The sequence below is a fragment of the Lacerta agilis genome, chromosome 8 (genome assembly GCF_009819535.1).
Source record: "Lacerta agilis isolate rLacAgi1 chromosome 8, rLacAgi1.pri, whole genome shotgun sequence".
Lineage (NCBI taxonomy): Eukaryota > Metazoa > Chordata > Lepidosauria > Squamata > Lacertidae > Lacerta > Lacerta agilis.
Genome location: NC_046319.1, coordinates 74,029,326 through 74,055,455, shown reverse-complemented (window position 1 = coordinate 74,055,455; position 26,130 = coordinate 74,029,326). Strand labels below are relative to the sequence as shown.

Genomic DNA, 26,130 nt, shown 5'->3' with positions numbered 1-26,130 from the left:
GAATTTCCGTGTGCTGCTCTGGTTCGCCAGAAGCGGCTTAGTCATGCTGGCCACATGACCTGGAAGCTGTCTGCAGACAAACGCCAGCTCCCTCAGCCAGTAAAGTGATATGAGCGCCGCAACCCCAGAGTCGTCTGTAACTGGACTTAACTGCCAGGGGGACCTTTACCTTTACCTCTTTGGTGAGAGTACCCCAGCAGAATCATAGAATTGTAGGGTTGGAAGTGATCCCAGGGGTCATCTAGTCCAACCCCCTGCAATGCAGGAATCTTTTTGCCTATGGTGTGGCTGAATCCCACCACCCTGAGATTAGGAGTCTCATGCTCTACTGATTGAGCTATTGAGCTATGCTAAAGGCACAAAATATGCAGCAAAGTAAAGTGTGCAAACATAAGCTGTTAGACCTTTGAAATATGCCCTTTCAAGCAAGTTCCAAAATTTCACTCTCCCCCCCTCCCCTCCGTATAGGAAAAAAACATGTTTGATAAGTTAAAAATTGGTTTACTTACAAACTCTTCAAAGGTCTGGTTCATGCTCTTTTCCATATATCAATAAGAAAAACTGGCAGCAAAACCTAGCTTAATTACTAAGTGGTAAAAGTTCTTAAGACTATTGGTATAGGAACTCAAGAGTGGCTGGTGAACACCATGTGGTTGAGCTGGAGGACACTGAGCTTCTCAGCTAAACAGGGAGTGAACAAAGGCTTGATTACCTATTTCCTCCCAAGGTGAAGGGAAGTGACATAGCTAAGCCTGCCAGGACAGCATACTCTATGGTATTAACTCCTTCATGTATTAATTAGACTTAAGCATGTTGATTATATGAGGCTGGGCTGTGTTTTAAGCTGGTAATGTGAGCAGAGCCTTTTGTGTCTTCAGCTGTTTCTCCCTCTTGGAAACTCAAATCACCACTCAACTGCTGGGCGAGTCACTGTCTTGTTCAACTGACGAACAGAATTGTCAAGTGGCTTCAGCGCACAGCGGCGAGAATTAAACAAAGCAGGCCAGTTCCAGATTGAATTAACTACATTTTACTAGTTAAATGTTTGCATGATTCAAAGCTATTTATTCTTAAAATGGTACAAAACAGGGCAAAAAGTCTACATAGCATTGTTCTATAATTTTGTTTCTCCTTGTATTTGAAATGCATCAGGTATTGATAAAAATGCAGGAGTCTGCTTGTGTAAAGTACAACTTAATTTATTTGAAAAGCACTAGACTGTAGAAAACAGATAATTGCATATCTGGCTAAAAGAGCATGCAGACGGTTGTCCCGGACTCTGCAGATGATTCCATCCATCAGGGCACCGTCTAAGTCTCAAAACTCGCAGTGCAGTGTGGCCTTTCGGAGGGCGGCGATGTAGCTGTTGATCAACTCCCCCTCTGCCTGGTTCCGGTGGTAAAACGCATGGCGGGCAGCAATTCTGGATGGCTTCGGAGCGTAGTGGTTGCGGAGCTTCTTTTGTAGCACATCCCACGGCATTGCCTGGACTGCTAGTGGCGCGACCAAAGCTCAAACACCTCGGGTCCGCAGAGGCTGAGGAAGAGGCCCAGCTTACGCTCCTCTGACCCTTCTGTCAGCTCGTTTGCTTGGAGGTAGCAGGCGAACCGAGCAAGGTATGAGTCCCATGATTCAGAGGCTGGGGCAAACGGCGGTAGAGGCACAAGTGAAGCCATGGTTCCAATGCATTCTCCCCCACCCCAGTCCCAAAATTACCCAGTCCCAAAATCACACACCCCAGCGACACAATCCCCTCAGAGCTGGTCTTACTCAGTGCGACCTCTCAGGCATGCCTCCTGCTCTGTGTTGTTGTTTTTTTCCTCGGCGCATGCAAAGCTGCGGCGGCCATTTTAGGTGAGGACACATTGTTGCTCTGGCCAGGTCTGATGATGTCGATGGGCGATCCGCCTTTCTATTGGATGCTGTTGGAGTCTTCATTCCTTTTGCTGGTGAGGTATAATAGGCGTGCCACTCCCCCCCCCCCTTTATCCTTTATTTTAGGTGTGACAGGTGTGGTTTTTAAAAAAATTTTATTATGCCAGATCCTTCCTTGATGGTCAAGTTACGCTTTGTCCTAATTTGATGCTGTTTGGTGCAGCGGTTACGGAGAACATAGGTTTCCGGCGTACACGCAATGGGAACATTTATATATATATAGATAAAAGGTGTTGCTTTCCCCAAAGAACCCTAGCCGTTATAGTTTAGTCCCTGCAGAGCTACAGTTCCAAGCACGTTTAGCAAACTAGTTTCCAGAATTCTTTGGGAGAAGCCATGTATGATGTGGCTGTTTCTTTCCGTCTGCTTGCCCAAGTGTAAATAAAGAATACAGAGCCTGCTGTTAAAAAATAAAATCTCGCTGGCCCCAAAGCCTAGCGTCTCCATGGCAAGGAAGCTGTCAAATCAGTGGGGCCAGCCCAATACATCTGGTACCTTGGATGAAGGACACAATAGCACCCCCCCTATTTGTCTGCAGAAGCCAACCAGACCAGCTGAATCTTACTTCAAACTATTGATTGGGACATTATCCTCCACCCACCTGAGAACAACAGGTCAGTTTAGAAGAAACAGGCCAAATGCACAGCACACACAGCTCTGTTCAACCTCTACTGTTGAAGACAGTATGTCTCTAAACACCAGTTGCTGGGAATCATAATTGAGGAGAATCCTGTTGTACACAGGTCCTGCTTTTGCTCTTTCAATTAGAACAGAATCCGGATGCTGGAATAGACAGGCCCTTGGCCCTTGGCCTGTTCCATAAAACTCCTCTTAGCTTCTCCAGCACCCAAGTGCTCTTCCCTGCCCTTCACAACCTGCCACCTGAGGCAGCATTCTCAATCTACCTAATATTAGGGCTGGCCCTGCAAGTCATTTAAGCCCCATCTGTAGCCAAGTCTACCAGATGAGTCTTTCTTTGGTGAGTTTTGTCTGCTGGTAATGGAATGGGCGTAACCCTTGAATTCTTATCATTCCCTCAGATCTCAAATACTGCATGTGATTCTGCTGGTGGATCACAGGAACGAGAGGTAGTTACTCCAATAAGTCTCACTCAAGTCCCCTAGCCAGCCTGGTACTTTTTGCCTGTTGTGAAATCAGATGCCGCCTTTCAGAAGCTCTCATGTTCCTGGCTCAAATGGCACTTTCTGCAACAGCAATGGAGTTTTGCTCTCTTGCCCCAAGCAAGGACAGCATGCCCTCCAGAATGCTGTTTCAGGAATTTATGCAACAAGGCTGTTTCTGAGATGAGATCACCATTTTGAGATCAAATAGTGACCAGGGCAGGGGGCGGGGGTTCCATGCAAATCTGTCTGTTCGCAACGGCATGCCATTGAGAACTGCTGTATTTAGCAGACCCTCCAAGTGTCCCCATTTTCCAGGGACAGTCCCAGATTTACAGAAGCTGTCCCCTATTTTCATCAGAGAAATGGTGGAGGGTATGGAGTTTCCCTGGAACCAAAAAACACTGAAAAAAGCACCAGCACTATATTCTGCTATGTTTCCAGAAGTGTGAAAGCTCGGATATAATGCAGAAATTAGCAGTTTAGGGGAAAGTCTGGAAAAAGGAATGAGCTGCCACATGAATGGAGTCTATGTTTGCAACCTCTTTGTAGGTTCTGCCCTTTTTATCGCTTCCTGAACAACATAGCAGAGGGGTTAATGATGAACTGCACCCTAATTAGTCACCTTTTGTTCTCCCTATGCGGGAGAGCAGGTTCAATTACTGGTTTGCATTACTTTTCTTTCTTTCTTTTATTGCGGGAAAAACTGCTATTTTGCTATAGAATAAGCAAAAGGGCAGGGAAAGGAAAGGAAACCTATTTAATTCATTTTCCTTTCCCCTTTAAAAACAGACTATGCCATGAGTTGACTTTACAAGTCTTTAATCTTCAGAGGCATACTGAATAGGGGGCAGAGCCTGCAAGGAAAACACTTTAAATTAAAGTCACAGTAGTTCTTAGAAGCCTTAATGGCACTTGCCTGTCCCCTGGAAAGGCTGGCACTGTAACAGCAGTGTTTTTTTTGGGGGGGGGGTCACCAGAAAGTGAGTCTAAACATAAAAGTGGAAGAAAGTGCAGAGAACAGTCGAATGCAACCATTTGGTTGTTGTTGTTCAGTCGTTCAGTCGTGTCCGACTCTTCGTGACTCCATGGACCAGAGCACGCCAGGCACCCCTATCCTCTACTGCAGTGTTTTTCTACCTTTTTTGGGCAAAGGCACATTTGTTTCATGAAAAAAATCACGAGGCACACCACCATTAGAAAATGTTAAAAAATTTAACTCTGTGCCTATATTGACTATATATAAAGTAATTCTCTTGAATTTTTCAATTTTTCCCACGGCACACCAGGCAACATCTCGCGGCACACTAGTGTGCCACGGAACAGTGGTTGAAAAACACTGCTCTACTGCCTCCCGCAGTTTGGCCAAACTCATGCCAGTCGCTTCAAGAACACTGTCCAACCATCTCATCCTCTGTCGTCCCCTTCTCCTTGTGCCCTCCATCTTTCCCAACATCCAGGGTCTTTTCTAGGGAGTCTTCTCTTCTCATGAGGTGGCCAAAGTACAGTACTGGAGCCTCAACTTCAGGATCTGCCCTTCTAGTGAACACTCAGGGCTGATTTCTTTAAGGACGGATAAGTTTGATCTTCTTGCAGTCCATGGGACTCTCAAGAGTCTCCTCCAGCACCATAATTCAAAAGCATCAATTCTTCGCCGATCAGTCTTCTTTATGGTCCAGCTCTCGCTTCCATACATTACTACTGGGAAAACCATAGCTTTAACTATACGGACCTTTGTCAGTACCATTTGGTACTGTCATCCAGATTCTCCATAGAAAAGTGTGTGACCAGATCTGTCAAGTCTAGATAAAGCTAGCTTTAGACCCAGTGATATGTCTGTTGATTTATATTAAAGACAGTGAAAAACAAATACAAATACAGTTACAAGAAAGGAGATTCCGATGGAACATCCGGAAGAACTTTCTGGCTGCAAGAGCTGTTTGACAGTGGAACGGTCTCCCTCAGGAGGTTGTGGACTCTCCTTCCTTGGAGGTTTTAAAGCAGAGGTTGGATGGCCATCTGTCATGTATGATTTAGCTGAGATTCCTGCATTGCAGGACATTGGACTAGATGACCCCCAGGGTCCCTTCCAACTCTACAGTTTTATGATTCTGAAAACTCTCATTGTGACAAGTGTTTTATATGGGAAAACGTGGGGAAATCCTCAAAAGGGGACTTATTGCAAATATATTTAAATGATTAAATTGACAGCTATGCTGAAGGACACTATAATTTTTTTATTTAAAAAACAGCAACCCACATCCTTGCAGACTTAACATTGCTGCAACTTAACATAGTAGATAGAAGTTACCGGTATATTTTGAAGAACAGAGGTAGAATATATATCCCTATGAATTATATGAATTTTATGTTGTAAGTCTTAATAGGTGGCATAAAAATAACAATGCATAGGGTAAAAACTAGATTTTGAATTAACATGTGACTTGTGTATTTTGTATCTGTTTACCCCAAGTTAATCACTGAGATCACCTTGGGGAACATCAGAAGCATGATTTATGTCAAGAACAAGTCATGTCCTCAGTTTTGTGGGTCCAATTCTTTAGAACTCCACCCCATTAGAAGTCACAAATGCTTATCTGATGTTTTACAATTATTTCATGTTCTTGTTAAAAATTTCTGAGATTTTAAATTTCTGGGGTTTTATGTATTTTTGAGTTTAAATTTATGTTTGTAATTTTGCATATTGATACTGCAGGAAGCCACTCTGAGGTCTAAATCATGAAAAGTGGGACATGGTTTTAAAATATGTTGCAATAATTTACAAATAATCATGAGAGGGATAGAAGAATGGTGGTTCTGAGAGATAAAGTTGACGTTGAAACAACTGCTGTGCTTCAAGGGTCACCTATAAATCTCCAGCCTTTGATAACATGGACATCCCAATGTACCATATATACTTGAGTATAAGCCTAGTTTTTCAGCACATTTTTTGTGCTGAAAAAGCTGCCCTCGGCTTATACTCGAGTGAGGCTGGTGGTGGGGGTGGCGAGAAAGAAGCCCTTTCTCTCCGCTCGTGCCGCCACCCGCTCTCCCCAGTCAACCATTCCTTAAGAAGTGTACAAGAACGGCGGTTCTTTACTCTCCCCAGGCAGCTTGTTCCATTCCTGAACTGCTCGCATAAATGCAAACTTGGCAAAGGAAGAAGAGGAAGGAGCAGCCCAAAGGGTTGCTTTCAGGCTGCTCGTTCCTCCTCCTCCTCCACAGCGGCAAAGGTGAACCGGCTTATACTCGAGTCAATAAGCTTTCCCAGGTTTTTGTAGGAAAATTAGGTGCCTCGGTTTATATTCGGGTCGGCTTATACTCGGGTATATACGGTAACTTAGAAAATCCAGAATCTCGTGTGGCACTTAGAAAGGAGATGGCCAGCCTCTTAGGGTCTCCTCTGTTCTTACGCAAGGGCTGGAAGTATATCTTGCCACAGCAGCCAAACACCTCGCAGAGCGTCCAGCTGTAGAATCATAGAGCTGGAACTTGGAAGGGATCCCAAGGGTCCTTTAGTCCAAACCCGTCAATAATAAATTGACGCCATCTAACATTAGCAGACTGGGGATGTGGGTGGCACTGTGGTCTAAACCACTGAGCTTCTTGGGCTTGCTGATCAGAAGGTCAGCGGTTCAAATCCCCGCGACGGGGTGAGCTCTCGTTGCTCGGTCCCAGCTCCTGCCAACCTAGCAGTTCGCAAACATACCAAAAAGGGCAAGTAGATAAATAGGTACCGCTCCAGGGGGGAGGTAAACGGTGTTTCCGTGCACTGCTCTGGTTCGCCAGAAGCGGCTTAGTCATGCTGGCCACATGACCCGGAAAAACTGTCTGCGGACAAACGCTTACTCCTTCGGCCAGTAAAGCGAGATGAGCGCCACAACCCCAGAGTCATCTGCAACTGTACTTAACTGTCGGGGTCCATTACCTTTACTTTTTAACATTAGCAGATTCACAATAATGGAGCACAATCGCTGAGACAGTGTCACCGCATCACATCTGAAATCAAAGATTGAAACATGGAGCCTCTTTTTTTTCTTGCATCTTGAAAAAATAAGGTTTATTTTACAAACAAATGGAACTGGGAGGAAGCTTTTTTAAAATAATAATAATAATCACATCTCGATTTAAATTTTGTTGGGTCACCTGCAAGGGGCAGGATAAAACTGCTCTAGGAGCAGCGCCAGCCGGCTAACCGTTATCAGATGTTTTAATCTGCACATCCCTTTTACACTGCAAAGAAGTAGCATGTTGAATGTCAGCAGATAATTTGGAACCCCATTCCCCCGCCAGGTAGCACATACTCAGGGCTCTATGCTGTTTTTCTCTGTTGTTCCCCAGGACCAAAGCAGCTTCCTTTCCTTCCCAACTGCGGACAAGGAAGAAAAGCAGCCTGAGGAGTCATTTCCTGTCTGGAAAGACCTGGCCTAGTAGGGGGAAATCAATCCTTGCTTGGAAACAAGAGGCAAAGTAAAGGATGCTTTCTGACGGCCGTGTATATGTGTATATGAAGCGGCTATTGGAGCTTGTGGTCGATACAGACATGACCTTCCCCTTTGATAAGGTAACCAGCACTTTGTAATGGTAAACGCTGAGCCATTTCAAAGCCAGAATTGGCGCTCCGTTGCAGCATGAGAATCTGATTGGAAGTGCTTGGATATTCCTTACCTTTCCTGGTTAGTCAGATGGAGATTCTCCCCTCCCCCCCAAAAAAATTTGATCCCACAGAAGCAATTATCTCCGATTCATCACATTCCCCACAGGACTGTCAACGCCATTCAGCCACCATGACAGACTTCCAATTCCTTTTCAACTCAACTTTGGTTGCAAGATTTTTATTTTGTTTTTGTTTTTTTAATTTAAAAAAAAAGACAGGGAAATGAAACACAAACCACGACAGAACCAAATAAAATAACAAATAAAAAAAATCACTCAGAATATTTGTTACATTATCATTATCATCATCATCATCATCATCAATTTTTTTTCAAGTCACTTCTAAGCCCCACAGTTACAAATAAATTAACGAGACAGGATCAGACCCCGGAAGATTTAAAAATTAAAATAAAAATAAAAATTGAATACTAGGAACTAACTACCTTTGGCAAAGTTATCACACGATTTTTTCCACTGCTCCCGGGTTGGCTACAGCAACAGGCCAGTCTTGTTGGGGTGGTGGTGGTAAGGGAGTCGGGGGCTGGAGCAGCATCCCTCATGCAAAGGTCAGCCCATTTGACCCACTCTTCCAGGGCTATCAAAATGTGACAGGCACCCTCCCTGGTGTAGAAGCGCCTCATGAGGTTCCCTTCTCTCGTGACCCAGATACAGGCCACTGAGGACCTAACAAGCACCCAGGAGAAGAAGTCAGGAGGACAGGAAGGGAGAGATGCTCCATGGAGCCTTCAGTGGGATCTACGGTCAAGAATTTGTGTTGGATGTCAGACAGCGCCCAAGTGGAGCAGGTTCTGGCACCATAGCTGTCCTGCAATTTACCCCGGTGCAATAGTGCCTGTTATATTAGGGCAGAACCTGCTTTATGTAAACAAGGCCCACTGAGATTCATCTAGCCCCTCACCAACGATTCCGACACCTTTTTTACCCAAGCGGCCGAGTCTCCTCTTCCAACACAGTGGGAAAAGAGTCACCGTAAAAGGACACCACAGTTTTAAAGGAATGGATCACCTTTTCAGGGCCTGGGCCGTCCTCCTGATTTCCCTCCTGGGGGTGAGAGAGGATGCTGCACCTGATCCCCACCGCCCCAAACAGACCCGTCCGGCACACACCCTTAATAAAGCTTTTCTATTTGGTTTATCATTAAAGTATATGAGGTATATGGCGGGCTATCTCCAAAGAGCCTTATGGTGGGTGTCTTGGCACTATGAGGGGAGGGAGGGGGTCTAGCCTGCCCCCCTCCCTTGTGCCCCCCCAACCCTGGGTCGGGCACCGGCACGGAGGCGTGTGAGCAAATATTTGGTTTTACAGCTGTACTTTAAAGCTTGTTTCCTTCCTCGTTCTAAAACTCCTAGGAGTGCGGGAGGTTGGCAGAACAGAGAGATGTGGCGGCTTTTCATAAAGGGCAGCCTGGCATCTCACGCCTGTTTTCTCTTACCAGCCATTGGGGGGAAATATGTGGACTAGAGAGGCAAGGACGGCTACGGACACAGCAAACCATCCTGCCCCACAAGACCAGTGGCCAAATCTGAAATGAGTACCAGGTAGTTCTGCTCTGGACCAACAGCAACATTTCCCTCCCCGAGCCAGCGATAGCTCTGCATCTGGTCCTTGTTTACAGTCTCCAATTTGGGGGTGAGAGAGGGAAGAAGTGGGGGTACCCCTCTGGCTCGAGTCCGCAGTTGCAAAATTCACAACCTCCCATATATCCAACTCCTAAAACTGGAGAGAGCAGGTCTTTTTTTTTTTTTTTAAAGAGTTGAAAGTGATTTGAGACAGGCAACACCACCCACTCGGTTCTCTTGCCCCACTATTGCCTCTGGTCAAACAGCTGGCTGGTTTTTGAAGGCAGAGAGAGGGAAGAATGCCCACACCACCACTTGTCATTCCCCTTTCAACTTTCAACTCTCTGAAAAATTAAACGCCTCTCTCCAGGTTCTAAGCAACCTTTCCAACTTTCCATCACCCTTTGCTTGCCCTATATATCTTGGCTGTTTCCCCTCCATGCCATTCACCCACCGCTCAGCTCCGCACATGGAGATAGGGTCATTTTTGGTCTAGAATCAATTTTTTTTAAAAAAACACGTTTTGGTTTTGGTTTCTTTTTTTGTTGATTTTTTGTTTAGTTTTTTCCCTTTTTATCTTTTTTTGTTGCAAACCTTTAGCGTTTGTTTGTTTTTTGTATTTTTTTTAATACAGTAAGAAGCGATAAAGCGGAACATAGAATTTTCTCTATAAAAAAAAAATAGAAGATACCCCCCAAAAGAATTTTTTCCCCCAAAAAAGAAAAAAAGAAAGAAAAAGAAAGAGTAACAAATATCACTAAAACAGTTACATTCCACCTAGTAACACGTTCAGTAGCACATGAGAGAGAGAGAGAGAGAGAAGTTGGACTTCCCAAATGTTTTTCCTTCTTTTTTCCCCAGATGTCCACCATAATAGCATGATTGGAATCTTAAAAGAGACAGATAAATACTTGCCGGTTCTCTCTCACTCACGCACATAATGGGATGAAAAACTTTTTTTCAAGTCTTTTAAAACTAGGTGTTTCCTGTTTTTGTTTGTTTGTTTCATTTTTGGAAAGTTTCACAGTATTTTTTTCCTTTTGTTATCTCAAACCCACCTGAACGCTATAACACAGCAAAAGCAGGAGATAAAATGAGGTCGAGGGTTTTTTTTCCCTTTAAGAAAGGTTTCAAAGTTCTTTTTGTTTGTTTGTTTGTTTGCTTGTTTATCTTTTTTTCCACACTGTCCTTTTGTTTGGTTTTTTTGTTTTTTGTTTTCTACCAGATCGCAGTATGCCATGGCTAACTTCCTTCTCTGCAACAGCAAGACTTTGGTTCGCAGGAGTTGAAAGTAAAAGACGAACATTCAAAGAGCCCCCAAAACATTGACTAAAAAAAACACACCCCTCAAACACATTTAGAAATAAAACCCCAAACCAACCATTTAAAAATAAAATAAAATAAAATAAAGGAAACCAACAAAAATGTACAAAATAAAAGTTTTTAAAAAATAAAAATAAAAATAAAAAGAGCGTTTTGAGAAGCCATTTTTTAAAGCTTTCTAGACGTCTGGGAGGAAGTTTCAGGATCCTCTGATCTCACCCTCCCAACTTCCATTGATTTGGTTCGTTTTACTTTTATTTATTTTGTCTCTTTGCCACTTATAAAATCTTGGCTTCTCAACGCACCTTTCCATGAGGTATTTTTTTTTCCAGGACAGAGAAAGACGGTTGAGCCATTTGTCTAACCAGAGAAAGTAAAGATTTCCCATTGATTCCCACGTAGTTTTTTCATCCTTTCTTCTTCAATTAATAGTTTTTTTGTGTGGTGGTTTTTTTTTTTGTTGTGGTAAGCTTCCTTTGTTCACTTGGTTGGTTCTTTTTGGTTAAAAGTTTTGTCTCTCGCCTCCGAGTCTCTGTGAGCCACATAAAAGGGGGGATTTTTATCCCTCTTCTGTGGTTTTATTTTTATTCCCCAGTGGTCTTCATCTTGTTGTTTTCTGTAGTGATGTCTATCAATTTTTGGTTTTTTTTCTGGAAAATGTAAAGAATGCTGCAATTCCCATTTTTTTGTTTTGTTTTGGTTTTTGTCAGGCACTGGAATATGAGTATTATTATTTTTTCAGAACACAGATATAAAAATAAAAATAATAAGAATAAAAATTACACATCCCCTGTTTTCAGAAAAATAACCCCTGATACTAACCCCCAGGCAAAAATCAATTTAGCGAAGAAAAGCTACAGAAAAATTGAACACTGGTGAAAGAAAGAAAAAGCTGATAAAACAAAATGTACACGTTTAGTGCTGTCCACCCTGAAACAGTTGAAGGCTGAGACTTTCAATAAGGCTTCTTGTCTTGCAAAGACATGAGTATTTACATTTTGTACCCAGTGAGTAACCCAGGTGTTACTAATAAGCTTACTCCTGAATGAATGCAATTCATTCCGTCCTCAGTGGGGTAACAGAGAGGGCAATGCCTAGGCTCCTCCATCTGCATTTGATACACTAGATCAGGATGGGGAAACTGTGGCCCTCAAAATGTTCCTGGACTCCAGCTCTCATCAGCCCCAGCAAGCATGGCCAATGCTCAGGGATGATGGGATATATAGTACAGCAACCTCTGAAGGGGCACAGAGTTCTCACCCAGGCACTAGTTACTCTGGTCTTATGATGAATCGAAATCAGAGAGGTAAGGAACTAGGCAGGGAGCAGTTTTGCCACCAGCAGCAGCTCTCCTTTCAAGCCAGAAATGGCTATATATGTAGGAATGCATTGGCAAGCAAGCTGGTTAAAGGATGCTGTGGTCTAGAGGTTTTTGGGGTATTTTTTTTTTAGTTCACTGCAAGGCTGAGTCAGGTAGAAGCAGAGATGTGGGGGGGGGGATGATTGCAGGACATCAGTTAGGAAACCATCATGGGAAGTTGGTACCTAATTCTCATTATTGCCTTTTGAAAACCCTAGCCTTCATATCTCATGAGAATCCCTCTAAACTATAAAGTTTGTTCTAAAAAACACAGCAGAAAAGGATATTATTTTAGCATTTAAAAAGGGAGGGAAATATTTATAGCAAGATCCTGAAATTAAACCAATATACCCCCACCCTGTCCAACCCTTTCTGGATCCCAAAGAAAAGTAAAAGAATAAATAAGAATAAATAAGAGTTTTGAAAGACATTCGACCAGACACAGAAGTTAGAAAAGTCTGTAAAAAGCTTTGGGTGAAGCTAGGACTGGTGATTTTTGGTGTGAGATTCGTTTTCCCCATAAGGATTTTAAATGTGTTTTTTCTTTTTTTCTTTTTCTTACAAAAAAAAAAAAAAAAAAGAACAACCGATCCCCATTTATTTGTTTCCTTTCTGAAACTGTCCAGGAAACTAGCGAATAAGAAATAAAGAGAACTCAATGAAAATAATTCAAGCAAACAATTGACAAAGTCACCTTTTGCAAGGCATTTGGTTCTGAACATCGGAGGGGAAAAAGAAAAAAGGAAAAAAAATAAACGCTAAAAGTTTGGGGAATTCTTTTTGGTTTCTTCCTTTGTCCCTTTTTGCTTTGCTTGTTTGGTTGCTTTGGGTTATTTTTTGGTTGGTTTTTCGTTTGGCTGTTGCTGACAATTCTTTGTTTGGTTTTTTTTTTTGGTTTCACTCGTCGGTTTGTACGTCCGCTCCTTACTACCCCCACGTGTCGAGAAGGCGGGGAGGGTGCTCCCCCCTCAGCCCTCATTCCGTCTTGGCATCCGGCTCGGTGGACCCGGGACCAGCCTGCCCCAGAGTCTGCGCCACTTCGCTGGAGGAGCTGCATGAGGAACAGGAGGAGGAGGAAGAGGAGGAAGAAGAGGAGGAGGTCAGGGTGGGCGACTTGCTGGGCATGGAGGCAGCCACAGCAGCAGCTGCCGCCGACACCAACCCCACGCCTCCCGGGGCAGCACTCAGCAAGGGCAGGCCTGCATGGTTGAGGAAGAGCGACGAAGTCACGATGCTCTGGCTTCCAGTCGTGCCTCCGCTGGTACTGAAGACCAAGTTACCACTGGCATCAAGGCTGGTAATTGGCAGGCTTCCACCACTGGCCAATGCTGCAAAGGAGGAGGGGGAAAGAACAGTAGTTAGGGCACATGTGCACCAGCATGATGCCAGTAGCTTCTGGTCACAGAATCGTAGAAACATAGAAGTGTAGAGTTGGAAGGGACCACGGGGGTCATCTAGTCCAACCCCCTGCAATGCAGGACTCTTTTGCCCAACGTGGGGCTCGAACCCACGACTCTGAGACTAAGGGTCTCATGTTCTTCTGACTGAGCTATCCCAGCCTCCAGCATGCAATGGGCCCAGAGGAACTGCATTAGCGCTGTGGCTGTCTTCTTGATGTGTTGATGCGGGGGTCATCTCTCATCAGACCACTCGTTATTTTCTCATGTGCCTCCGAGGCCCCCCACCGTGACAAAATGGCAGCAGCACATTTCAGCACAGCTGCAGTTCAAACGACACCTGCTCCCAACCACAGCTCCACATTGCCGTCTCCCTCCCCCAGCACGTTTCACATAGAAAAGACACATGGTGTGTGGAGAGAACGGTGAGCACAGATGATTAGCAGGTGCAATGTTACAGACGGATGTTATGAAGTAGAATGCTTTCTACCATAGGTAAGCTAAGGGATGGGATGGAGAAGAGACCTCAACAGGAATGAGAGGAAGGTTGTGAGGGACTCTACTGACCTGTTGCACCCATGCGCATCCACACGACATTTGCACAGCAGCTCACATACACTTTCACCTAGACTCAAATGTTTCATGCTTAAAATCAGAGGGGGAGGCCTTTTTAAAGACAGGCATGCACATGGGGATGGGCCCTAACTCAGTGGTAGAACACATGCCTTGCCTACAGAAGGACACAGTTTCAATGCACTGCACCTCCATCTAAAAGGATCTCAGGGTTGAAAGAACCCTGTTTGAATCCTATAGGAGCTGCTGTTTGAATAGACAACCCTGGGCTAGACAGACCAGGCGTTTGATTCAGGGCAAGACAGCTTTATCTGCTCAATCTGTGACCCATCAAGGCAAAACACGGGCACACCAGTGATGCGCCATGGGCTTGACAATCCCATTTTTGTAGTTCCAAGCAGGCATTAAAAACTGGTTTCAATGAGTCTCTGATAAGCCGTTGTGCATGACTGCATTGGGCATGGTGGATAACCAGTTGTACAGGCTGGTTTTAGGCACTTCTACAAGTGTGATTTCTGGCTGGTCAGTGTGGGGAACAGGATGCTGGACTTCAGCCTTGGACACATCACAGACCCTGTGCCATATGATGACCTCAGTGAGCAGACAACTTGGGTAAACTGAAAGAAGTAGGCAGAGAAAATCATGGTTGGCTCAATGCTGCCACCTGTTGAGAATAGGAATGAGTGAATATGTCAATTTTTCTGTCTCTCATTTCCCCATTCTTAAATTCAGTTCTCCACATTAGTTTGTGATTTAATTTTTTTTTTAATCCTCATGAAAATTCACCAATGTTTTAGTGTGAATTTCTCCTAATATGTAATCAGTTTTGAAGAATGGCTGTGTTTCCGCTTTATGTATTCTTTCTGTGTGTATACAAGTATGTTCACATACACACACTTTTTGCTTCTCTCTCTCTCTCTCTCTCTCTCTCACACACACACACACACACTTGTACAGACAGGCCAGTGGAGCAAATGGCAGTGATGACATCATGTCTGATCTTCTTTTTCACAAACCTTGTATGGTGGCCAGCGGGTTGGTGGCCATTAGCGCTGGGTTTAACCCTGCATTCACCCCTAGCACTGTGCTTCTGAAATCAAACCAGAGGCAGCAGGTTAAAGTTGGGGATCTACAGTGCAAACATTAGAGTGCCCCACCCACCTCAATCACCTCTTCAAAATGGGTCCAGAAGGTAGCTTAAAATGACGTGTGGGACATCGTTTTATGGAGATTCTATTATTTCAGGTGAGTTCTAATTCCCTTACTGTTTGGGTTATGTCCCCCAAGGTCCCCTCCCTCTAACGGTGTGAGCCTAGCCAGGATCAAATCTCTTCTCCCACAGTCCAACCATTGAGGAAGCTGGAAACCCCCCCCCCCAAAAAAAAGACCTTTCTCTCCCACACCACTTACCCCGTACTGGGATTCAGGCCTTGCAAGCTGATAGCTGGGTGACTGCTGCTCTGGGGGCTGGGATTTGTGCTGTTGCTTGGGGGTGGCGTGACCGAGTTGAGGGTGGTGCCCCCTGCTCCCACCGCTGTCCGACTGGGGGTCAGGGAGCAGACTGTGGGGGACAAGGTAGTAACTGTCCAAAAGAAGAGCAAAGAAAGTGAAGGAGAGATGCCAAGGCTCCATTTTGCTGGTGGTCAGAAGCAGGAGCCCACAGGCATGGTAGCCAACCATTATTTGGAGCTGCACCAACTCTGCCTCTCCCCCCAGAGAGGGCATCCCCCTAACGACATGCTGAACTTCAGAGCACCCAGAAGTGCAAGATCTCTACATGTTTCCAAGTTCCTTTGAAGCTCAGTGTGACATTCCATTCCCTGAATGTTCAGAGTCAAGACAAAACTAGGTACATCTTTGCAGAGCAGGTAATTAAAATTTAGATCTTGCTACTACTGGATACAGTGAGGTGTGGGGTGAAACTGCCGCAGCTCTCACTGCAAGAGCAGAGACACTTTCACCCCCAGCACCTTGCAAGCTGTGACAACTTGTTTGTGAAGCTTTTTTGCGAGGCTCAGCTGGGGGGTGGGAAGGCTCCCCCCCAAGCTGAGCATTAAACTGCTCCTGCCCCCCCCCAGCTGAGCAAGCCCTATGCTTCTCCAGCTTGTGCGCAAAGCATCAGGGCTCGCTCAGCTGGGGACAGGTTTAAAGAAGCCAAGGGAGGAACAAGCTGTATTGGCCTTGCAATACAGCTCACTCCTCCCTCTGTGGTATGAAAGGCGGAGTGATAGCAGCTTCATCTGGCAGTATATTGCAGCTGAAACCGCTGCTGCTGCTGAGTCCCTCTGCTACCAGCAGCCCAATGTTGATTCCATGCACAGTCCACACTTTAAAACTCTGTGTCGAAGCACACACAAACACACTTTTTTTTTTTTTGCTGCAAAGCTTTCTCTGCAAAAACCTGCTCTTTAACGCTCAATCGGAGTAAATGAAAATCTGCAGGAAACCCAAATTGACGTTTGCTTTACAAAAGTACTAAAGAGCAGGTTTTTGCAGAGAAAGATCCAGAGGCATTGACCTTTTAAGCATAGACCTGTGTCTGCAAAGAGCGGGACAAAAGGGAAGTGTGGATAAGCCCTCTGTGTTTCATCCAAATAGTTAAGACAGTTTCTCCAAAACAGCTTTTCCCTCTGCAGAATGCCACATGAGATTTTGCAGGGGTAAACACATCAGGAGAGCTATGGAGAGCTAAGCCAGCTAAGTGCATATGCTTTTGAGCATAAAAATAACAATCACACCAATAGTTAAGATCCTCCTTGTCACATGTCATTTGTCTGTCAAAAATTGCAGCCTCCTAAGACTGTTTTTCATTAAAAGAAAAAATATGTTATTGTTGGATGTTGTTGCACATATCCATGCGCTAACATGTCATTGAATATATCAGCACTAGCTCAGGTTGGACGGCTTCGCATTGGTTTTATGCTGTGGTGTAACCAGACAATACAACTGCCATCACCTGCTGATGGAACATTGGCTGAGCATCACCCCAGAATCCACGCTGCAGATCTCACCAAGTTTGACACAATTCCTATGTCTGCATCTGCCATAGCATTGCCAGCGGCATTACAAGTGCCAGGTCATCACAATTCGGAGGCAATTTCCCAGTGTGTGGGGTACGTGGTAGCAGCAGGGGGAGCAAAGCACAACTTTCTTGTGCTCTTTTTGGCCTCACTAGCACTCCAAGTCTTGCTTCCAAGTCCCCTTAAGCATGTAGCAAGAAGTACATTTTGCAGAGCTAAAAGGAGAGCACGAGAGTGTTGCACCGTTTCCACACCAGGTATGGGACTGGGACAACTAGTCCCATCATTTCAAGTGAATAATACGTGCATAGCAGCATTTTCTTACCTGGTAGTCCCAGTCCTTCCCTGGCATGGAAACATGCTCTCCTGGGGCCTCTGGAACACCTGCTGCCTTCTCTGCCATTGCCACCTCTTGCTGTGCCAAGGTAAGATATACAGGTCAGGGCTAGGGAAGGAGGTGGCAATGGAGGCAGCAGGTGCTTTGAATGGCTGTAAGCATTTTGCAAGTGCCCAGAGTGGGTCCTCAAAAGCGCTTGGGCCTTTGGAAGTCTAACATAAGGATGCATTCTCACTCATAACCCAACAGACTGCTCTTGTGTCATTCCCACAACCTCAATACCTTGAGCTCTCAGCAGCCCACCACTGGACAGCTGTGCTAGAAGGAGGCAAAGGGAAGGGGGGTCCCAGGGAGAAGGGAATGTGTCACCAAAAGACAACTACCTGTTGTGCTCAGACTACTGGAAGCCTGGGAGAGGGGCAGACTTGTGCCGGTGCCTGGGCTGGTCACCTGAAGGAGATGCAGCAGAGAAACGGACTGTCAGAGACACAATGGATAAAATCCACATAAAGACCTTTCTCCCCTGACTGGGGATCATCTCTAAGATGCCACTAGCAGACTAGGCTGGGGCGTCACTCATGAACAATTTAAGTATGTTAGACACTGTTAGATTCTGTAACGTGACCAATAGGAATGTATATAATTTGAGGAAGTTAAGGTAAGAAGCCTAGGGACCTGGAAAGTTTGTACCATGTATGGTTTTATCAAATGGGGTGGTAAGTGGATTGGTAAATGCAAGCTCAGTGAAGTTGCAGTGAAAGAAGATCAGGTAGGTAGGCAGAGTTTTGTATGAGTGCAATATATGCATCATGTAAAAGGAAGGAAGTTATGTATCATATGGGGGGGCAAGTAATGTAGGCATTGTCTATTGGGGGGAAGTAGTGGGGGTGGGGTTCACACTTCAAACTGTGAAGCTAAGTGTATGATTAAATGTGCAATGCAGAAGAAAATAAATTTTATTCATTTTTATTTATTAAATGTCTATTCTCTGAAAGGAGCCCAGGGCAGCAAATTCAGAAAAAGTAGCACTATTAAAGCATCTTAGAAATAATCCTGACACATATGCAGACTTGGATAAAGGCCACTAATTAAAAGGCTTGCTGGAAGAGGAAAGTCTTCAGTAGGTGCCAAAAAGACAAACAGAGCTAGCACCTGTCCAATATTTAACAGGTAGGTAATTTTTTTGAAAGTTTTAAACAGTTGCTTTTATCTTTTTTTTAAAGCGATAAATTTTATTGCTTTTTTGTAAAATGCTTTGAGGATTACAAAAAAAGCAAGTGGCATATAATTTTACTGAAATAAATAAGCTCCAAAGGCCAAATTCAACTATTGTGCAGAATGGACACCCTGATAAGATGGTATCTGCAAGAGGCCCTCACCTGCACAGCACAGAAGGCATGTTCCATACAGGCATATTCCATGGAGTTTTGTGCGGGGGGGGGGGTGAACGTACCATGTGAGGGCTGTAGCCAGGTGGCTTGCCCTGGGCAGGCAACATGGGAGCAGAGCTGCAGGGGTTGATCCGCTTCTCTTTCTGGCGGCGGTTGCAGAACCAGACGCGAATCACCTCCTTCTCCATGTTCAGTTGCTCGGCAATAAGTAGGATCTCCTCTGAGGTAGGCTTCTGGTTCTGCAGTTTGGGGAAAGGTGTTGGGGGGGACACAGGATGGTGTGACACTGGGGCAAGTCACAGCATAGAGTCCCAACAGGAACGAAACAAAACAAATCATAGAAACATGTAGGGGGCTGTTCTACTCATTCTAAAGAATGTTAGATCTGCTGCCAAACTATCACGTGAACCTGAAATACAGGCAGCGGATGAAACTAGAAAGGATGAGGCACAGAACTGCTGCTGCTCTGTGTCACTTTCTCTGCTCTTTCTGGTACACAGTGCATGACAAAATGTCATCCTGCTGAGAATTTCCCTGCCTTTGCTTCTGACAACCAATAACATGAGGCTTAAGCTGACGTATCAGTTAAATGCAAGAGAGTTAAATGAACTTTAAAAACAACCCAGAACACACACCTAGGCTGTGTACACACCTTGCATTTAAATACAGATTTAAAGCACATGGTTTTTCAAGAATCCTTGGAACTGTAGTGGTGTGGGTGGTGAACTGCGGCTGCCAGGATTCTCTGCGGGAAGTAATGTGCTTTAAATGTATGGTGTGTGCACACCTCCATCAGCTGGAATCAAATGGGAAGAGAGTCAGCCATTCATTTGGGAGACCTGGGTTCGAGTGGCAGCTCAGCCAAAGACTGGCATAAAGACTTTGGGCCAAGTCATACTCTCTCAGCCTTGGTTTCCCCTATTGTAAAATAGGAGTGTCATTAATTACCTGGGCTAAAACCAGGAGCCCTTGGCTCTTTGTGAGCCACCAGAGCAGCAGTTTGGAGCACCTTCTAGGTAGGGCAATGAAGTCTTCTCAAGCTCTTCCTAGGATGGCCATTGGGCCCTCCTAAATAGGAAGAGCTATAGAGGGCTTCCTGTTTGGGTCAGGAGTTTGCCAGAGCAAAGTGGATTTCCTGGCTCTCGTGTTTTCTTTGATTCTGACTCATGCCTGGTCCAGGGATGAGAAACCTCAGGATCTAGCGCCGAATGTAAGCCTCCTCCATGCCACTCTCTCTGGCTATGCGTCCTTTCTCCAGGCCACATGCATCACTGGCCTTGATTCTCACAAGTGTTTTTTGCCCAGCAGGAATGAGTCACCGAACTCAGATAATGCCTCTTGCTTGCCTGGGTTGAGGTTAGAGAGGAGTGTATAGAAAGTTGCCTACTGTACAAAGGTTTATTATGTACATTTGCCTCACTCACTTTTGCCTCTGGCCCCACCCACCACTAACATGGCCCTTGGAAGGTTGCCCAGAAGGGAATGTGGCCCTTACTTTGAAAAAAGGTTCCCCACCCTTGCCTTGGTCCCTCAGATTCCTATTCCCTGGCATAACCCCTGATTTTCTTGCAATTGCTGCCAAGGGCAATAAGAATGGCCTTTTCCCCCAACAGCTTTTCCCCCATGAAGAACTAGAGATAAGGAAAAGCTGCTGAAAGCCTTGGGAAGCGATATACAATCTAAATGAACACATTGTAAAATTGCTTAATTTTGTCTTTATTCATTTACTTATATGCAACACACTTCCTGAGAATAAAACCGGGGTGGCCCATGCATGGGCTTATCTACTTCTGTCCTTACAGCAGCCTTGAGATGTGGGTTCGGTGAGGAACTGTGACTAGCCAAGGTCAGAGTTTCGCAGGAGAACAGGAATTTGAAACATGGCTTTTTCATATCACTCTGTAGGTACATGGGGAGCTGGGCAATGGGAAATGCCTCACCGCGAGAAAGCTTTTTTCCAATGCGAAGCGGACATTGGTCTCAATGCTGGTCCGTTTCTTGCGGCGCCGGCCTGGCAGCCCATCAAAGCCCATGTTGGGACTGCTCAGCTGGTTGGGGCTGGGAAGTGTGGAGTCCACAGACATTGTCTCTGAAACATGAGGTGTGGAGGAGCCATTTAGTCGCCCTGCAAACATCATCCCCCCATCTGGTGTGTCACCTCCATCCTGTGACTTGATCCAGTTCCGCTGTATTCACCCTTCCCTCTACTGGGCCCAGTTTCCACTTGCTTGCCTTGAGAAGTGACACCATTCCCTTGCCTCTCTGCCATCTCCTTGTGACTTTAGAGATGGTGCCCTCCAGATGTTGTTGAGACTACAACTCCCACAATCTGTGGCCACTGTTCATGCTGGCTGGGGCTGATGGGAATTTAGCAACACCTGGAGGGGGCTATGTTGGAGTCCTGCTTTAGAGAGTTCACACTGGGATTGGCTTTTAAGCAGCTTGTGTAACAGTAGTTTCTCAGCTCAGAAAACAAAACCTTTGAAGATCTATCTTAGTAGCAGTCAAGGGGCAATTTTAAAGTTGAAGGTATATGCTGATTAAGCAAATGAGGAAATACTTTCCCATGCTCTGCCTTACTGGGAAGTAACCTGCAGAACTTTGAGCCCATAAAGAGAATTTTCCTCAAGGCCTGGTTAGCATTCTCCCCCTCTGTCATTGGAGGCTTGGGCCAGGCCCCCGTCCACCCACCAGCTCCCCAAAGGCCTGTTCAGGCCTATCTGACACCTGCATTAAGCCAGACATGTGGGGACCATTCTTAGAAAATAAGTCAGTCTTTTCTATTCCGTTAGGCTCTCCCCAGCCCTGACAATGATTTCCCTCACAGCTGCTCATTTCCACATCTTTCCTCTCCACCAACTCAATCAGGGCTTAGCTTCCTCAGCAGAAAATATCTCAGATCTTGAGCTCCACCTTCCCTCTAATCACTTGTTCCCACTCACCACCAAAAGCTCTTTTATTTTTGCCTCTAAGAGGCCTTAACTCCTCCTCCAGCAGACCTCAGCTTCTTCATGCTCGCTTCCTCCTCTCCACTTACCAGCATCATTGAGCCATTTCTCCAGTAGAGGTTTGAGTTTGCACATGTTCTTAAAGCTGAGATTGAGTGCCTCAAAGCGCGAGATGGTTGTCTGGCTGAAGTCATTCCCATAAAGCTTCCCCATGGCCAGCCCCACATCACCCTGTGGAGGAGAGAGACGGGGGTGGGGAGAGAAGCTGTTACCAAGAACATACAACCTGCCAGGGCATTAAGATAATCAAAGGAGGCCCTTCTCCAAGTTCCATCTTTAGCAGAAATATACCAGGTATAAACATCAGAGGGTGCCTCAACTGTAGAATATTCCCCTCAGGGAGGTACAGGTGACACCAACATTTTCTTCTCTTCAGTACATGTTTAAAACCTTTTTCTTTCACCCAGTATGTTTTAGATTATGGAATTTTTAGTTGGCTGGCTGATTTTATTCCTCTTCAATGGAATATTGAATGGGTTGCATCATACTCTGAATAGACCCACTGAAATACAAGACTAACCACAGTCCACTGATTTCAGTGGGTCTAATTGCTGAATACAACCCACTGTTTTATAATGTATTTCTACTGTTTAAAAGTTCTTTAAAATATTACTGGTTTTGTACTGTGGATGGTTATAAACTGCTTAGAGAGGCATTTTTGGCTAAAAGTTGTCAAAAAGTCTGTGTTTTAAATAAATAAAATAAAATACTTAAGGCTGTGCATTCAAACTGGCTTGATCTCTGCCTCACTCCTCAGGTTGATCCCAAAGAGAAGGTTGCGTTTATGGCAACAAACATGTGGAATGTACTTTCTACAGCTGCTCCTAGTTCTATGTATGTTTGGGTCACTTCCAGAATGTCACTATTTTTGATCCCATCACATACAGGGAAGTTAAGGTTGCACAAATTAACAGGTCATCTGGAAGTGACCTTAGTCTCTTTTTTTCCAGGGAACATTGCCACCTCAATCCCTGATGCTTCTTTCATATGAACCAACCTGGACCCTGCGATCATCAACCGAGGCTCTTTCCTGCATTGCAGGCAGTTGGACTAGATGACCCTTGGGATCCTTTCTAACTCTACCATTCTATGATTCTTTGTGTGCCTCCTCCACAATAGCCCCGGAGGGTGACAACAGGAGAACAGGCCTTTTCTGCATTGGCTCCCTGCTTGTGGAATGCTGTCCCCAGAGAGGCTTGCTTGGCACCTTCGTTACATATCTTTAGATGCCAGGCAAAAGCATTCCTCTTCTCCCAGGCCTTTGGCTAATTAAACAATTGAAGGCCTTTTAAACTGAGGGGAGAGTTGTTCTTGTTTTTGTTTGTTATTATGTTATGTGTTCTTGTGTTTTTATGCTGTAAACCGTCCTGCAGTCCTTGGATGGAGGACAGTATAGAAATTTAATAAACGGAACAATAATTTCACAGTGAAAATGTTCACAGGGCAATATCTGGCACAGCCCCCCTTAAAGGAAACCAACAACATCCCACTTTTCCATTGTGGACTAGCCTAAGCCAGACACCTTGGCCTGTACCTGTGTGAAGCCCAGCTTGATACGCCGCTGCTTGAAGGTGCGGGCAAACTGCTCCAGCTCCTCCAGGTCACTGGGCTCCTCAGGGTGTGAAGGGGTCTCCAGGCATTTGGGCGGCTGCGAGTGAGCGAGGTGGGACTCGGGGAGGCCAGGCCGAGTCACTTGCTGGGGAGCGGAAAGAACACATGGAAATGCTGAACCAAGATGCACGAAAGCACCGAACAGAAGGCAAATCGGGTTCTACCATGAGTAAGAGCACGTGTTGCGATCGGGACCTGGCAAGACACATCCCTTCCTGTGGGGGTGGGGCCGGTAGCCGGCCTTAGTAGCTAATGGTCAGTTAGGAGTTGCTGGGCAAAAGTTAATGTTGCAATTTGTGATGGACAGCTTAGCGTCCTATTTAAGCCTCCGCACGCAGGGTGTTCCTTCTCTTGGCTTCGGCTGCTGATCACCCGTCCCGCCCCCCCCTTTTTTCTTAGGCCTCTGCTTTGACTTTGCTCTGCCTGTCATGGGGTCGTCTGCTTTGCAGGGGCCCAGTAGGAATTTGTCCATCTGGCCGATTGGCTGTGCCTTTTGGTTTTGCCTACTGCAGTAGCAACTTGTCACAACTTGTAAGGTTGGCGGTTAGGCATTGGTTCCTGTGTGGATTGCTGGATTGGGCGCTGCCCATCCAGAATCAGGTTGATGCTGGGAATTCCGTTAAAGGAATCCGGCGACTCTTATGCTTTGTCCGAAGCCCCCGGTAGGGGTTAGGGCCATAAGCCGAGTCCCCGGGACCATTGAGGAAGAGGGACGCGTTGCTTCCCCCCGGTCCTTAACTCTCCTCAGTCGCATTCTCCCAATCGCTGGTTTTAGGCCAGCCTCTGTCCCGGTGTGACAGTAGTCTGAACCAATGCCTACGCAACCACTCACCGAATTTGTATTTAAATAAAGTTGTGGCCCTAAATTATTTGCCAAAAACCCAAACCAAAAATCTGTTTCCTGTGTCAAGTCAATGGGGGGTGGATTGAGGTCCTCGATACGCAAAGAATAATGTATGAACAAGACCTCAGTGAAACAGCTTAGGGCTCGTCCACACTTTCACCAGTCTGTGCATAGAAAGCACGGGGCCAAGCGGTCTTCTGCATGACCCACTCCTTTCCCAGGGAAATCCTGCACTCCAGCTCCAAACTGGAGCAAATCTGGAGAAAACCCAAATTGTTGTGTGCTTCAGTTGAACGCTAAAGAGTGGTTTCCCCCTCCCTGCCTCCCGGGCCAAGCAGTGGGACAAAAGGACACTGCTTCCCAGGTGGTGTCCATATTACCATATTACTTTTATCCCATTGTTGGCTCTGGTCAGACATTTCTGCAAATCTTTGAAACAATACCTGGAAAACTGTTTAAGCAGAGGCAAAGGTGAGATGAGTGATCACAACCCTCATAGTCCCAGGGCACAAGATACAGAGCCACCATGCTGAAGCTAAGCAGGTCTAGAGGTCTGGTTAGTGCATGGTTGGAAGACTGACTGGGAAAGGACCCCCCATGCACACCACCATGAAGTTCCATAACGGAAGGGGTGTAAATGTACTAAACAAATAAATTCCTGATCGAAACTGCCTTCAAGGGTCTGACAAAACAATCATTGCATTGCATTAACTGTGTTGAAACAGTCTTTTCTTCAAAGCAAGATATACTGGAGCAGACAAGAGTACAATATTAAAAGATTAAGAATGAGACTGCCAAACCAGGGCTGGCAATCTCTGCATTCCCACTGAGTATTTTAATACACTGAACCCACTCACTCACCTGTGCTGGGAGTCCTGCACGAGGCTGGTTCGGCAGGAGGCTCCCTGGGTTTTGCTGAGGTAGCTGAAAGAGATTTGGTGTCGGGAGCAGCCCTGTGAGGGAAAAGACGTAGCGAACAGCTCAGCTTCACAAAATCAAGCACCACCTTATTCCACCATGTGAAAAGTTACTGATCAAACCCAGAATAAAAAATCTGCCAGTTTGGTGCCATTCTTCAGACCCCTAAAAACCTCCACTGTTGATATTTAAGCGAAGTAAAATCCTACACCCCTTCCAGGATCACTGCCTTGTTGTGGCGAAGGGGCTTGAATAACTCCAAGAGGCTATGAGCTGTGCCCTGGAGAAGGAACTGGCAAACTACTCCAGTATTTTGCCAAGAAAACTCCATGGACATAAAAAAGGAGAAGCTTTGGGAAGAAAGTGAGAGTTTCCAAGGCATGCTCTGGTTCATGGGGTCACGGAGAGTCGAACATGACTAAGACGACTAAACAACAACAAAATCCTACTCCTCATTGGCTGTAGAGAAAATAATAATTCACAATGGCAGCTACTGCTGAAAATGTGCAGACAAGAAAAAAGCCTAGTTGGACACTGCAGCATTTAGAAAATGTGCCTTCTTTATTCTTCACAGTTGTTTGTCTTTTCTTGCAGACTGGGGAGGAATTTGAAGGTGAGCCTATTTAATTCACACTTTCTGAAACAATGTGTAAACTGAAACATTTGTTGAAATTCATACTTCTCCAAATTCTGCAACGCAGTTCTCCAGCTAGGTTATTTTGCACTAAGATTCATATATGAGAGTAAAGGCTGCATATAAAATCATATATTTGTGAAAATAACATAGAAATGTAGCGTTATATGAAGAAAATTGCTCTGCAAAAATATATTTATTAGGATAAATTTGTACAAAAAAGTTGATAGAATTTTCATGAGGACTTTTTTTTATTGTAAAATGGTGGGGAAACTTATGATTGGAATAAATGAAAAATTGAGAGGAAGCAAAATTGGCGAACCAATTCACCCCTACTTTTATCACCTTTCAGCACTGAACATACCGGTAATTCCTGGTAGGCCTGGGCTTGGTGAGGGTGGGGTGAGTGAATGTAGGCTGAC

General features: G+C 45.2%; 1 protein-coding gene across 9 annotated transcripts in view; it reads right to left on the bottom strand.

Moving 5' to 3' along the window:
• Positions 1-12,540: 12,540 nt before the first annotated feature.
• The window catches only part of POU2F2 (POU class 2 homeobox 2), a 102,357-nt gene continuing 88,767 nt past the window's right edge, over positions 12,541-26,130 (bottom strand). For 8 of the 9 annotated variants that reach the window (XM_033158302.1, XM_033158305.1, XM_033158306.1 and 5 more), the window contains 9 exons: positions 25,018-25,109; positions 23,236-23,397; positions 21,731-21,872; positions 20,634-20,782; positions 18,756-18,932; positions 17,686-17,752; positions 15,356-15,527; positions 14,962-15,035; positions 12,541-13,303 (listed from right to left, as the gene is read on the bottom strand). In XM_033158302.1, the coding sequence (XP_033014193.1) occupies positions 12,951-13,303; positions 14,962-15,035; positions 15,356-15,527; positions 17,686-17,752; positions 18,756-18,932; positions 20,634-20,782; positions 21,731-21,872; positions 23,236-23,397; positions 25,018-25,109 (1,388 nt within the window). In that variant the 3' untranslated portion in view covers positions 12,541-12,950. The remainder of the gene's footprint in view (positions 13,304-14,961; positions 15,036-15,355; positions 15,528-17,685; positions 17,753-18,755; positions 18,933-20,633; positions 20,783-21,730; positions 21,873-23,235; positions 23,398-25,017; positions 25,110-26,130) is intronic. The other variant, XM_033158310.1, reaches the window with a different exon arrangement.